Source organism: Aotus nancymaae, unplaced genomic scaffold (assembly GCF_030222135.1).
Source record: "Aotus nancymaae isolate 86718 unplaced genomic scaffold, 86718_ANA_hifiasm-v0.15.2.pri h1tg000006l, whole genome shotgun sequence".
Lineage (NCBI taxonomy): Eukaryota > Metazoa > Chordata > Mammalia > Primates > Aotidae > Aotus > Aotus nancymaae.
Genome location: NW_026988417.1, coordinates 23,109,551 through 23,125,223, shown reverse-complemented (window position 1 = coordinate 23,125,223; position 15,673 = coordinate 23,109,551). Strand labels below are relative to the sequence as shown.

The following is a 15,673-nucleotide window of genomic DNA, read 5'->3' as shown; positions in this document are numbered from 1 at the left end:
TCATATTCTCAAGTTTTGGGGAAGTTTTAGAGGTGGTGTATTTGTGTTTATGCTCATAACAAGGCCTGTGCAGGACTGCTGGAGTCAGACAGCCTGAGATTGTAGTTATTGTGGGGTTTGTCTGTTTCCTCCACTGAATTTAAGGAAAGACACTTTATGCTGATTAAACTGGTGCCTAACAGTGTGTTTTAGATGGCAAGTGATCAATATGTACTTGAAAAGGCAGTATGTAAATATATGCCTCTATGGTTGTCTTGTAGAAAAGGACATTAAAACGTATTAACACATACTAGATTCCCTAGTATGAAGAGAATTAGTAAGTAAATGTAAAGGTCTTACAACAATGCCTAAAACACAGTAATAAGCACTCAATAAAATTTAACCATGATTAATATTTAATATTATATTATGGGAATATTCTCATGGCATAGCATAGTGCTTGGCACAGAGCTCACTTCAATAAAGATTCATTTAAGGGGTGAATCCCTCCCAGAAGAGGTTATGTGTCCATTCTCTGGACTTTTCTAGCAGCTCCGGCTTAGCTTTACTCTAGTACATAGCATTAATACAATTATAACTTGCTTATTCAACTTACTGCTCTGTGAGTGCTTCAAAGGCAAGCCTTTTGTCTTTTTCATCCTCACAGTCCTGAGGTGCAGCCTGTAGAATGCGGCAGGCAAGCAGTGCATATGAGGTGAATGGATGGATGCAAAGATGGATGAATTAGCACATGCCTTCTCTGTGATGTTCTAGTATTAACTCATATGTAACATAGTTTGGATTAATATCAAGTAATAGGAAAAAAAATCCCACCTGCCTCTACTTAGCTATAGAACTCTATGATCCATTCATTCAACATATGTTTACTGAGGTGTTCAGTTAGCATTTTAGGACCTAAGAACATAATTGTGAACAAGACGTTGTTCTTGTCTTCATAGAGCTTATGTTGTAAATTCCTTCAAGTCTCATTTTATTCACATTTCTTCCTCTCAGAGAGTGCTAGATCTGCTTTTGAAATCACACTGAAAGTTACTATCCTGGGCTTTTACACATTTCACCAGTAGTTCTACCACTGATGATAGGCCCCCATTATATATGCTCATTTATTATGTGGGGGTGTGGTTGGAAACAGAGACAGAAAGAATTTAAGAGTTTAAGTTTTTAAAGTGCTTGATCCCTGTTGCCATATAGAGAGAATTCAGTAAGTTGGAAGATATATCGATTAGGGTTCGCCAGAGAAACAGATTTCTCTCTCTCTCTTTCTCTCTCTCTCTCTCTCTATCTATCTATATATGTATGTATATATATCTTTAATATGTTGATACATTTATATCTTCAATATCTCTCTTTCTTTCTATATATGTGTATCTATATATCGAGAGAGAGAGAAGTGTTTGTGTGTGCTCGCGCGTGTGCACGTGCACGCACAGGCACATGCATGCTAAGAAATTAGTTCATGTGATTGTGAAGGCTGCCAAGGCTACAATTGGTAGGACAAGCTGGAAACTCAATTAAGAGTTGATACTGCAGTCTTGAGTTCAGAATTCACAGTGTGGACCAGCAAACTGGGAATTCAGGCAGGATTTATAGCTCACAGGGAATTCCTTCTCAAGGAAACTTCAGCTTTCACTCTTAAGGCCTTCAACTGATTGGAAGAGCCTCACTCACAATATAGAGGGTCTTCTGCTTTACTTATATTAATTGATTATAAATATTAATCACATCTACACAAAACCCACACAGCAACATCTAAACTAGTGCTTTATTAAACAGTGGAGCCCCATAACCGAGCCAAATTGACACACATAATTAAGAATCAGTTGTATTGTCTCACATGATCCTGATGGGATCATCATAAGACCCTAAAACATAGGCATCGTAATCCCTACTTTACACATGAAGAAACTGAGACACAGAGAGCCTTGGTACCTTTTTTTAGACCATACACCTATGAACTAAGGTCACTGCCAGAAGTCAGGAGCGTGAAGTTCCACTCTGCAATAAGCTGCCTCTTGGTCTGACCTAGAAAACCCATTCTGGAACCTGCTCTTGAAAATGCCATCTCTTCACTGGGAATTCTTTCTCTCTCCTTTTCTAAAGAATGCCCCCACTTAAAAAATTCATTTCTCGTATTGGATATCTTTTCAAACTTATCCTAATGGTCTCTTTGTGGTTCAGGCTTTCTATTTTACAATTATTCAGTTTGAAATTGGTTGTTTGGGGACATGCAGTTTCTGAGGAGCTTCCAGGATCACACTTTTATAAAAAACAGGTGCTTTTTAGTGTCAGTTATGTAAGGTGACTAAGTTCTAGAGATCTGCTGCAAAACAGTGTGCCCAGAGTTAAAAACACCGTATTGTACATGTAAGAATGTGTTAAGAAGTAGCTCTCATGTTACGCGTTCTTACAATAAAAATGAGTGTTTTTCTAAAAACCTACCAATATGCATTTTAGTACGTGTGTGTGTAATGTGTGTGTGTGTGTGTGTGTGTGTATATATATATATATTTCTTGGTGAAATTCCCATTGACTTATCACAATTTCTCTAGTCCTTGATGGACACTGTCCATTTTTTGTCCAATTGGAAAGTTACTGACTAATTATAATTTAACATGTGTTTCTTGGATGAATGTATGGTTGTTTATTTCAGTTTATCAACAATTAACAGCAAATACTGTCAAACTCATAGCCTATTAGGAAAATCATCAGTTAATTCTCAAAAGTTGGTGGTGTGATTATGTCAGGACTCCAGCTGTATATTGTATCTGTCATCTCAAGAGCACAGGTCATAACCATAAGCTATGGGGATGCAGATTAGAAGCATTTGTGTTCACATCTCTGCCCCCACAAGATTGGCGACACCTCATGGGGATAGATTCTGTTATGTTTGTATTTGTAAGTTAGATTAGTGGAAAATATTATCTTCAGTATCCAAAGATGACAAAGGTAATGATTTTTACTGAATGTGCCCAGTGCTATGCTAGGGACAGGTAGAATGATGTAAAAGTGGAGGGTAGGGGGAGAAATACTGTTCTGCTAACACCTGCTTCTCCTTCTCCACTCTTTTCCAGGCAGCCTGGGTTTCTCTGTTGCATTTCACTATGTCTTGTAGATTTCTCTGCTACTCCAGACTCACAGATTCTATTTTCTCTATTAGGCTCTGGGCCCCAGGGAGACCAGGGGCCAGGTCTTTCTCAACTATGCTTCTTTAGTGCTTCACTCAGTTTTAAGCATTAAAGACTTAAAACTTCGGCAAGGGTTAGAGGGAGGCAGTTTGGGGTGCGGTTTGAGGGGTGGGGAAGGCATGAACTCTGGAACCAAGCTGCCTAGGTTCAAGTGTCACCCTTCCTGAATGTTAGATATGTAACCCTGAGCAAATTACTAATTCTCTGTCTCAGTTTCTCCATCTGAAAAAAGAGAGATAACAATAGTTGCCATTTCATGTAAAGCACTTAAAATAGTAGTGGGTATAAAATATAAAATATACATGCCTATTTTCATTTTAAACCACTCTTGATTTTATGTCTCTGGTCTTCTAGTGACTTGCTGGAATTTTATGGATTGAAGAAAAATTTTCACAATAAAATCAGGTGAGCAGCTGCGTCCTACCACCTGGTTGAGAGCCAAATCTTGGCTCCCACTACCTTTCATATTTCTTTGTATTTCCCTTAGCAGCTAACATTGGACCTAGTATGATTCATCATTTGTCACTAGGATTTTTTATTTTCTAGCCTCCTTAGTATTGAGAAGAACTAACATTTACCAGATGTCTCCTAGGTGCTAAGCTAGGCATCTGATCCTTATACACTGATGAGGACAGTGGTGTCATCTTTATTTTATAGAGTCCCAGGGACATTTAGGGTCTTGACCCATTTCAAAGAGTTAGGAAGTATCACAGCCTGGTTCTGACTCCAGATTGGCCTCATGTCAAAGGGAATGCTATCTCTGCTTCATCATCCTTCCTCCTTCTGCCTATCACCTTCTTGGGGTCCCAGCAGGCACCCCTCAAAAGCCAGAATAATACACCTGTTCTTCTCTCACCAAGTATGACTCTTGTAACCATTTGTTCTGGATTCCAGAACTTTAATTAGAGGGCCCATGAATGAATAAGCAATGTCTTGGAAAACCATGCCTATTTTCCTGTGTCTGTACATTGGCATCTATGCGGGATTAGCTAGTACTATGCTAACTTTGTGATTAGGGCACCCAGCAATGCACGACCCCAGTGTAGGGCACCAGTCGTTTTTCTTTAAAAGACTGTTTGATCCTTTAAAGTAATAATTGCAGCTGCTATTATGACAAATATTAGAACTTTACTGAGCCTCTCTATACATACATAATTTAGTAATGAGTCTAGTTTTATTTAAATTACATATAGGTCAGGGACCTGTAAAAGTCTTCTTAGGGCCTGACTGGCATACTCATTCTAGGGTGTTTCTGAGATTAATTAGATCTGTTTTCAAAACCCTGGCTGATCCCCACCACTTCTCCCTCAATGCACTCAACTACTGTAGTAGTCACATATGGGCATTTTGATTGATTACATGTCGGATCTTCTACTTACTCTTAGGCTGTAAGCAGCTTCAGAGAAGACAGCTATAGCATCTCACACAAGTTAAGCACCTGGGATGTTGCTGAACTATCATTTGGAGTGTAGTGAATTCTGACTGAGCTTTCCACTTTTATCTTGTGTTCTACACGTTTGGAGATACACACATTCCCACACATGCACTCATGTGTAGAGACCTTTGTGATGTGTGTCTCTGTCTTTGCCCTGATTTCTGGAGGGACAGTAATTTCTGGACCCCAGTGGAGTCTTATATCAAGGATTTTTAGTTTTAATTTTAATTTTCTTATGATCAACTTTATAAGGTAGAAAGACCGAACATGTAGCATTTTGTAGGCAGAGTTCATGTGCGGGAGAATAAAGTCTGTTCTGCACCCTCTGATGTGTCTAAAGTTACTGTCTGAGACATAAATAACCACTGTACACATGAATTGAAGAGACATTTCTCTGGATAATTTTCCAAGTATGATGGTGTTTTTTTTTCCTGTTCCCTATTCTCCTTTTGAGTGGTGGTGGCTATTTACAATATTTAGAGACATAGTATATGAATTTTATGCTTACATTTTTTCTCTCCCATGTCACCAATTTATTTTACTTATTTTCAACTCTGGGCAGTTGTAGAGTAATTTTATGACACAGATATTCAAAGAAAGCTTTGGTGCCTATAAGTACTCTAACTTACAGGTCTTTCTTTTATTCTGAGTAAGAAATTACTGCCTTTCACCTATTTTTGGAATTTTCAAAATTTTAATTTTTCACATCTAATTCTTGATGATTTTGCCTAAGAATACTTAATGCAATGCTTGAAATTGGAAAATGCAGACACTGTCACTCTTTAATCTGCCTCTTAAAGAGTGTCATTTGGTGGCGTTGTGCACTGTACCTTTCCCCATACGTGTGTCCCAGCATACCATGACAAAGCAGCAGGAGAGAATTCAAGTATCACTTTGTTTTTCCATTTCAAAGTTTTCAAGACTTTCTTTCATACAAGTCTTTAATCTTAAAAAATGCCTCTCTTACACATTTATGTTAGCGGCTCACTCCGTGTGCTCCAAACACAATTTTCTTCTTTCTTCTCTCTCAATGTGGGCAAACCACCCACAGGGAGGGAAACGTGAGCAACGGTTTCCCACACATGTTTCTGCATTCATAAGCGCCAATATCCACTCTGTGGGGTAAAACATGCAGAAATCTTCTTGTGTGCATTTTATTTTAAAATGCCCCAAGTAAGGAGGAAGAGGAGAGGACAGAAGAGAAGCCTAACTGGAGCTGAGACACTTGAACGAAGTAGGTAAAGGGCATTTATGTAGCGGCAGCTGCAGGGCAGGCACTCCAAAAGACTACTCATCTACAACCATTTACTTAGTCCTCTTGAATTCCTATGTTAAGTCTGTGACGTAGGTATTATCTCCATTTTCTAAATGGAAAAATAAAGAATCAGAGAAGTTAAGCAACTCAACTAGTGGTATTGAGGTAGGGTGTACTGAAGTGGACTTCACACTCAGGTTTGTGTCTCTGGGACTCCTTCCCGAATGCACAGCCTACACAACTCCTGTATTCTGCATGTATCTGAGTTCTATTTCTGCTTTGAGGACTCTGTTTCTAAATGCCTAATTTGCAAATCGAGAAAGGGATGATGAATGTAAACTTAATGCCTTTTTACAAAGTGAGTTTTTTTAAAAGTAAATCACTATCTTTGCGTCAGACTTCAAACTATTACATAATCAGTGCATGCAACTTTCATTGCTACTCAGTCATAATCAATGGTTTATACTTTGTTCTTCTTTGTTTGTTTTTTTAGGTTTGGTGGTAATGGTGGCAATGGGGGTTTTAGCATTAATATCCATGTGTGTACTCCAAATAGCCATAAGTCATCCCTGATGACCTATGTTCTTCTAGCTCTCAGAAAGCATAAAGATATTGGGAGAGGCAGCCTCTTCTGGTTTTGTGTTCTGGGCCATTTACTTTGGAAACTGCCCCTTTGAGTGGTAGCTCACCAGACTGTCAGGTGACCCAGGTACACTGGACCTTAGCTATGATTACTTCTAAATCAGAGTCACAAAGTTCTCAAAGCCAACATTTTTGGAAATAAATGTAATGGAGTTTGATTTATTCGTATTTCCTAAATCAGAGGAGATTAGAAAGCCACATATTTTAGCCCCACTTTCTGAACACTGGCACCACAGTGAGTTTTGAGTGACCTTAATCCATGTGACCCTTTTCATATTTGACTACATTTCCAAGCAGAGGCTATAAAATATCTGTTGGAAGTTGATTCTATTATTGATGCTAAGAGACAAAGTTAAAGTCTATTTGTTGAGTTCTGTTCTAGATTAGATAAACATACTGTATGTACTTCACGGAAACACATTTGTAGCATAGAAAACATCTTTTTTTTTTTTTTTGAGACAGGGTCTCACTCTGATGCCCAGTGTAGGGGAGCCATCTCTGCTCACTGCAACCTCCGCCTCCTAGGTTCAAGTAATTCTCTTGCCTCAGCCTCCTGAGTAGCTGGAATACAGGCATGCACCACCATGCCCAGCTAATTTTTGTTATTTTTAGTAGAAACAAGGTTTCACCATGCTGGCTAGACTTGTCTTGAACTCCTGATCTCAGGTGATCCTCTTACCTTGGCCTCCCAAAGTGGTGGGATTATAGGTGGGAGCCACTGCGCCCGGTTGGAAAATATCTTTAAAATATGATTTTTCATGTGATCATAATATGTGTTTTACTCTGGCCTTTGTTGGGAATTGCTATCTTCAAAAGGAGTCTTCATTTCACTTAAGGAGAAGGGCAGCATTATAAGAAATGTTTCTTCTCCTTGGGGGTGCGCTTCAGTGACCTGAATCAGACACCCCAAGTTAACTGTAGAGGTTGATCTGCAAAGAACAGTGCGCTCTTTTAAATGATATGTCAGATCAAATTTAGAGACACTTGTCGTAAGGCTTCTTTTGATCAGAGCAGGGTGCCATGTGTTGGCTGTGCTCATGTTTGAGTCCTGCCTTTTCTTAATTTCCCTGGTGGCTTTAGCTGGACGTGTGTGGTGTTTTTACCTTCCTGCTGAATATGAAGCTGTGGTACCCTTCTGATTTTGGGGGAGACTCCTAGATGTCAAAATTATGTGACTGCTGGGCAGAAACAAAAAATGCTATTTTTCAGCATAGCCTGATCATTAAGAACAAGAAGTTAAATAAGACTGTCTTGATGTCCCTGGCCTCCCACTTACAAGCTTTTTGTCTTTAGAAAAGTTACTCACCCTCTCTCAACTTCAGTGATTTTATCCCTAGAATCAGATTAATAGTAGTACTTATTTCTACTGTTAGCGTAAGGATTAAATTAGATAATCTACAGAACTACTCAGCACAGCATTTGGCACAGAGTAAGCATTCACTGAATGCTGGATGCCATTTCTGTGTTACTATTTTTAATTTTATTCTAGCCCCCAAATCTATGAACTGTTAACTTAGAGAAGCAGTGAAGACCGCATTTGTAAAGATGAAGAAGAAAAGGGGGAAACAAGAGGACCTGACTTCATTTTCCATTCTTTAGACTTGTTTATTACAGTTGTAGGTTACCATGGATACTTTCAGGATTAAGACAGCATTATTGAGTTAAGCGTTGAATGAACACCTCAGGAAAGAAAAGCCATAACATGTATGCATGCCATACGTATTTTCAAATGAAAGGGTTATCTGGGGCGAAGACCGGATGGCAGGTATTGACTTCCTTGTCTGACATCGTTTCCAGAATCCACAGAGAATTAGGATCAAGAGTTGAAACTGTGATCATATCCCTGTGTTTGCCCTTTCGTGGACCATTCCATAAAGTTGTCAATAGCTATGGCCAGAATTTCAAAATGGGAAGCTACTCTTTACATACTGGGGAGTGGGGCTTTCCGAAATAGATTCTGAAGTCGAAAAGAACGCTGAGTGTTTTTTTGAGAAGGGTTGACCTCCTTTCATGCCACTTACTGTGAATTAAAGCTGCTAGGGAGAACTAGTTTGGGCATGTGGTACAGCACTTAGCGCCACTGCTGCCAGGGAACAAGATTTGTGTTTCTAAGGAGATACAACAAAAAGGAGAATGCTTTAAGAGCCAGCGGCTGTCAGAGTGTAAAAGTATCTATGTTCAGAAAGGGAAATAGAAGCTGAATTAAGTAATTTTATACACACGTTACAGGGTGCCCTTCTGTGAGTAATTCTTAAATTCAAAAGCAAATAGTTGTGACCACAAAGGGCTTAGTACATCTCAGCTGATTTTAGCTCTCAGACTCAAACTGGATATGATTGGTATTGACCTGCCCTGTGCATGTGATTTTAAGATGGTCTGACTCTTGTCTGTCATTCTAGAATAGTCCAGTAAAGTTTTGAGCAGCCACTTGATAACGTATTCCAAATGAATAAGAGGTGGAAGACCCTAGTTCTACCAACCGGGGCCGTAACACAGAGTCTTCTACACTCTCTTTAATGCCAATATTAATCAGTTTGCAAATATTTAGTCAGTTATTGGCATGGGTGGATGTCCTTAATAGGTTTCTGGGATAAAGTATCATCACAGGACAGAAATCACAGGGAGAGTGCACCAAGGAAAAATTACAGTACTGCTATATTTACTTAGTGCCTCTGCACTAGGGTTTTATTTTCCACAGTTGGAAAGGGAACCACCTGTCTCAACTGCTGATGTCAGAGAGCTCCCTCGAGACACAAGGCTGCTGGAAAGCACATGATACTGTACATATTTGCTCTTACGTTCGTTATCTGGCTAAGATTGGGTTGCAGATTTGTGCCCTATTGTGGAGTTCATTTAGCAGTGACTCTGAGGTGCCCTCCCACGTGACCGTGCCCTTGTGAATTAAAACGTGGCCTGCAGAAGCCCCTGTTGTGAGTGTTCCCTCATCTTGCGATACCAGTATTTGCACTGCAGTAAAATGAATGACACACACGTTGGGGTTATCATCTATGGATTCAATTTTGAAAGTGAGTATCAGGAGGCATTATCTCTGCACCTAGGAGCCTTTATGCTATTGGTAGTTGGGGTTTTGTTTTATTTCTAGGGATGTGGGCTTTTAAAGATACGTATATGCATGCATACCAGATTTGGAAGTTTTGTATGTAGATTGCTAAACCAACAAAAAAATTAAAAAAAGAGAGATAAATACGTAGTATGCTTCAATTTTTTTTTTTTTAACAGCTACTAGGATGTTAGTATGGAGAAATTGTTGTAGCATGAATAAAATGTCTGATTTGGAAAGACTGGATATTATCACCATGCATTTCAAGTAATCTAGTGCATTCTTTTTATTTTTTATTTTTATTTTTAAAGATTTTTAGAGTTGTGTAATCTGCTGCTCCCCTTTGCTGGGGGAGAATTTGGCTTTTTAAATGCAGCTCCTTAAGGAAATGTGAGGACCACTATATTGTGTGACGCCAGGCACTCCTAGTCAAGAACTCATACTTAAACTATCTTGCTGGCTATGTGTAAGATCTCTGGAAATATGATGCTTTCAACATTGCTCAAACATTATGTAAAAATAGAATTGTTACCAACAATTACAGAAGGCTCGCTATTAGTGAAGTTGTTCATTATTTTTATGATGCCATGCATCTCCCTTTAAATATCTTTACCAACTGCAAATTAAACAGTTATTACACAATATAGGTGGAAAACAGAGTCTGAGGGTGTAAATTACATTCTTGGGCCACATCAAATCAATGTCCTTTTAGGGATCAGAACCAGGGTTCTTAATTCCCAGCCATCCTGTGATGCACGCCTTCAATTAAATTTATATTTGAAATGATGCTTGATATTTTTTTCTCAAGTCCTAAAAATAGAGTAAATAGGATGGGCTAAGACCCCTTGGTTCATCTAATCTTTCCCCCAGTGTAGGATTTTCCTATGAACCATTAAAAGTGTTATAATATATGATTGATATTAATTAGTTTTCTGTAAAGTACTGCACTCCTTAACATGAACTGAACTAGAAATAAATATATTACCATGAATTAAGATTTTATTAGTTGCAAAGAAGAATTGGATGAAGGCACCTATGTGAAATCCTAAGTACAGGCGTCAAATTGAATTAATGCCAGCACTGCCTTGAGATTAATTTGAGTACTGAATAAGAAATAGTATACCATAACATAACTGTGTTTACTGAATCATTTTTGGCATCAAAAACTAAAGCTACATTATAAATGCAACAACAGGCTTTTCTCCCTTGGAAGAGAGAGGCGGGTGCATTTTGTAATTAAAGTGAATGTTACCCTCTGAAAAATGCCTCTAGTCCCTAGGAAGGAAACAGCCTTCTTGAGAACACTGCCTCCTTCTATATATCTCAGACTTGCATACTTGGTGTTGCTCTGCCCATCTTCTGCATCCTATTAGACTTGTGTAGCACGGTCAGCTCTATTTTCCACTCACTTTATATATTTTCATCTTATTACGCTGTATATATTTTGAAAAAGATGTGGAGGGTGCTGAAAAGATTTATGAGATTGCCCCAGGGATGTTCTAGAAGGGATTGCTGATTTTATAGGAGAATGGATTGTACAGCATTCAATACAGGGCCATGAAGGCTGAGGCCTGTGAATTCCTGAGGATCACTTTTTACAGATTGTGATGTGAGTAGCGCCCCCTGGAGTTGTGCATTGTTGACGCGCTGCTCTACTTCTCCTTAATAATTCTGAAATTTCCTGATTTCATAATTCATTAATTTTATATGCATCTATGGTATCAGTTACTTGAAGACCAAATGCAAAACTTTAAAGATTTTGCACTGTTAGACAGGAATACGAGGCACATCACACATTTGATTTTAAATTTTATAGTAGTCACATTTTTAAAAAGGTAAACTTAATTTTAATGTCTTTGGCTTAATATATTCAAAATATTATATTAACAAATAACTCTAAGTTTCTAATGAAATATTTTACATTCTACTTTTCATATTCAGAGTGAAATTCCAAGTATATTTTACATCCATCGAACATCTCAATTTTGTCAGGACACATTGTGAGTTCTCGATAGCCGTATATGTGGCTGGCATAGTTATGGACTTACAGAGCAACTTGCCAGGATTTCACTACACAGAAAATTACTTTAAAGAAAAAGAAAACCCTTAAATATCAAAGACAAAATATAACGTATCCTTTATGTCATTTATCAATTTAAAAAGCCATTATATGATTGATCACAAATTTGCGAGAAGTGTGAATGCTAAGACACTTTAGTCAATAGGCCAGTGGTGGCACAATGGACTTTATATGGAATTGTTTTGCTCCTGTGGCTTTGTTTTCCTTTCTTCCCTCTTGTATATTTCAGATATCATCATTTAAAACATGATGTGATACTTTGTGGTTCCTCTCACCGTCCCAAACTCATGCTATCTTGTCAGTTTTCATGCACCATATGGATGTCTTATTTCGTAACAGAGAAATTCTTGAAAGACTTTTGGCTCAAATAACTTTGTGGCCAGCCTAATGGACACAAAAACTGCTTTCTGCACTTGATGCTTCTGGTCTCTTTAGAGGTAGTGCCAGCTCAGGACTAGTGTGAGGCTGAGGCTGGTTTTTACTTTTCTTTAGGTAAGTAGAGAAACAAACAGGTACCTGGCATTCCTACAACTTGTGATAACGCTGTTCCTCACAGGAAGTCAACTTACTATGGGACTTAAAGAGAATATCTGATGTGCTTGGTTTCCAAAACTTTATTTTTCTTAGGTGAGGAAGGCAGGTGAAGGGCAAACACTTGCATCTACTCTAATGTTGCTTGATTTTAAATTGAGTTTTAAGTAGTCAAACATGAATGGCAGGCATCATTATTGAGCAGCTATTATATGCCAAGCACTTGGCTTATATACATTTTTTTAAACCTTAACATGAGCCATGTAAAATAGGTATTTATATTTCCATTTTTGTAGATGAGGTGCTTGAGGTTCAGATCGTTTAGGTAACTGTCTTGAGTTCCTACAGATAGATTATAAGTGACAGATCTGTATTGTCTGACCCCAAAGTCCATGCTCTCAGGGAAGAGGGACACATTTTCCAAACAGTCAATGACAGTGTTCAATAATGAGTTTTGAACCAAGAAAAAAAGACTAAAATTTTAGAGTTGTAAGGTTCCTTCACTTCACTTATTCAAGAAATAAATGCAAAGAATATGTAATCCTATTCTATCTTTTGATAGAAGAGGAAATAGACCCAGAAAGGTAAAGTGGCTTTGTCCAAGGTCAGCGAAACAAACCTAGACATCAAGTCCCTTGATTTTTTGCTCCAAGGCTGTTTGTCTAAGTGGTTTAAGGGCCCCTTTAAGAAGGTAAGTTGAACATTTGGAATTTTTTTTTTTTTTTGACAGGCAGAAAACCTTAAACATTTGTGGTATAGAAACACTCCTTTCTCTTTCTTTTCTATTCATTTGAAACTTGCCATCGAAGTATGTGAATACTGAAAAGTACATATACCATAAGAGCTTAGCTCAGTGAATTTTCTGTAACAATGTACCCATGTAACCAGCTCAGACAGCAAGAAAGAAACCCTAACTAGCTTCCTGGAACCTCTTCCCCCTTGACTGTTCTCCCTGCCCTGCCCCAAAGCACCACCCAAGGTAACCTCTCTCCTGCTTTGCAGCCACCTAAGTTTAATGTCTGTTTCTGTGCTTTATAGAAATGGAATCATAAAGTATGCACCTTTCATATGTGTCTGGCTTCTTTTGCTTCACATTATGTTTCTGGGACTTATCCACATTTTGCTGTGTAGCAGAAGTTCATTAATTCTCATGGATATATTTGGCCATACTTCCAAGTATAAAATCCCTAACAACCATAATACTGTAAGTGGAATGAATAGGTTTATTTCACGTTAATTACCATTTAAATTGTTTTTTTTCCCTAGAAAATTATTAACCATAGTTTTGTAAGATTCAGGCTAAAACAAAATAACGAAGCTGAAATATGGTGCCTCAGCAGTCGCAAAGCATAACACAGCCCAGGAAATCACCCCTGTCCTCTGTTTTTACGTAATACGTGACATTGAGTAATGTAATAGAAAAGACAAAAGAGGGCACAAGCTGAACATACCCACAGGAGAGCCCCGGGTAGGAGTTCCTACTTAGCGGCTTTGTATGGCCGCGTACAATGTTAGGTGTCTTCTGTTTTTAGGTAGCCTGCATGCAAATGGATTTACTAAGATGGATGGTAGAAAGGTCCACCTCAAGAATTGTTAGAGATTTTTGTTTTGAAAAGAGGTAGGGAAAGAATTTACTCTGATCATCTGCTCGGCGCATCTGATCATCTGCTCAGATCATCTACAATCTGAACCCTTTAAAGAGTAATAGAGGTTTTGGCTTGTTTAAAATGGATCTCTTGTCAACCTCCTTTTGCAGATTGTTTCCCAGGCGCAGAATCAAGCTTTCTCGTGTTAGTTTTCTTATTGCTTCTGTTTCCTGGTTCCAGGAAAATGTGAATATCATGCTAGTGAATACTGCTAGGGAGAACCCAGTACTGTGTGAGAATAACTGGGGGTTTATCAAGGCTTTGTCCTGACTGACGTTTATCATTTGCCTGGTCATACTTTCCTTACTCCTATGTCCTCAGTGCTCCCTTTCCAAATTTTCTGGTAGTTTGCCTGCGACTAATTCACTCAACCTTAAAGGAAAACCCCCAAGCTGGTTAGTCTTAGGGGGCACCAAAGCATAAATCTTCTACCTCTTGCTCAATAGAGTTGTATGTGCAAAGAAAACAGTTGAGCAGGAAACTCTACCCTGTGATATGGCCTCGGTTTAATACATTTGCTAACACTGTTGTGCTAAAATATTAGGCATATGACCTTTTTTCCTCCCCCCACACCCCACGTTAATATCTCAGCTGATCCCTCCTAAATTAAAAATATGTACAATCTTTTAGCAGATCGAACGAGCTTTTTATTTGAAGGGGGGTCTTCTGATATGAGGAGGAAGGAATGTTACTTTAAGCTCTCATTTCCTTAGATGCTATAGACCTTATTCTTACTTACAAAACTCCGAATATAATGTCTACTCTCCTTTCTGAATCTTCTCTCTCCTTTCTAAAGCACATGTAGTGACTACCATGTCAGTTTTGTGGTTTTCACACTTGCTATGCATGCAGGGACTTGGTCTTACATATGGCTCATGTTACTTTCCAGAATTAATGATAAACAAGATGAAAGCCTGCTGTTTCTCTGGGCAGCTACCGAACTTTGTAAGAAACTCAGGTCTCTAGGAAGCTGATCTTCTCACAGCCGGTACCTGTGGTTGAAAGCACATTTCACAAGTTTTGTGGTATTCTTTTTCTAGAAAGGTTGACTGGTTAAATATCTATATTGCAAAGAAAATGATGAAGCTGTGCTCTTTCAGCAACACTGAGCACCAGTTGCCTTTCTTGTACATCATCTCTGATTTCCAGTATCTTTGTGAAATGAGACATTTGGATTCACCCTGTGCTAAGGAGGCTTCCTGAGTTGTCTGTCTCTGTCACGACAGGCACATCACTACATTTTAGATCTGGCAGAGATCTTTGATTTAATTGAATCTGGCCATCTTTGTTGACAGATAAGGAAACCGAGGCTTCGTATCATTACGTGAACCACCCAAAGTCGAATTGCTGGCAAGTGACATAGCTGAGTGAGGGCTGTTCTTCTTATCATGCATTTGCCTTTCATTTTGGGCTGAATCAAGATCCCCAAAGCGAGTCTACCTGTCAGGTAGACATGAGCCTCCTATACTCGCCTTAAATTTCTTAAAGCTGGCTGACTTTGATTTCAACCTCATTACCCCTTTTCTTACAAATTTCTTATTGGTCAAAATAATGAACACCCATGTGTAGGAAGAATGATCTGCAGCAAAGGCCCAGGAAACTGTGAGAACATGAAATCAAATTGGCTGATATAAAGCTTTCATTCCTATGAATATAGTTGACCTTCCAGGGGAAGAAAGGTGAGTTATCCCCTCTTGTGATATTTGAGAAGCCAAAAATGAGCTTTCTGCCCAAGCACGGGGCTGCAACATGACAGCATTTATGCAGGTGGTTTCACATTTAAGGATGGGCTGTGTTCCATAAGTTTACTTGCATGTCACCAGGTTGAAATTGGGACT

At 38.7% G+C, this 15,673-nt stretch overlaps 1 protein-coding gene across 4 annotated transcripts in view; it reads left to right on the top strand.

The window, feature by feature from the left end:
• The window catches only part of PPARGC1A (PPARG coactivator 1 alpha), a 685,546-nt gene that overhangs the window by 565,360 nt on the left and 104,513 nt on the right, over positions 1 to 15,673 (top strand). Inside the window, exon 1 of one of the 4 annotated variants that reach the window (XM_012472398.3) lies at positions 9,522 to 9,543. The exons of the other annotated variants lie outside the window; for them this stretch is intronic. Within the exon in view, the coding sequence (XP_012327821.1) occupies positions 9,526 to 9,543 (18 nt within the window). The 5' untranslated portion in view covers positions 9,522 to 9,525. Of the gene's footprint in view, positions 1 to 9,521; positions 9,544 to 15,673 lie in introns of those variants that run through there. 4 annotated transcript variants of the gene reach the window in all.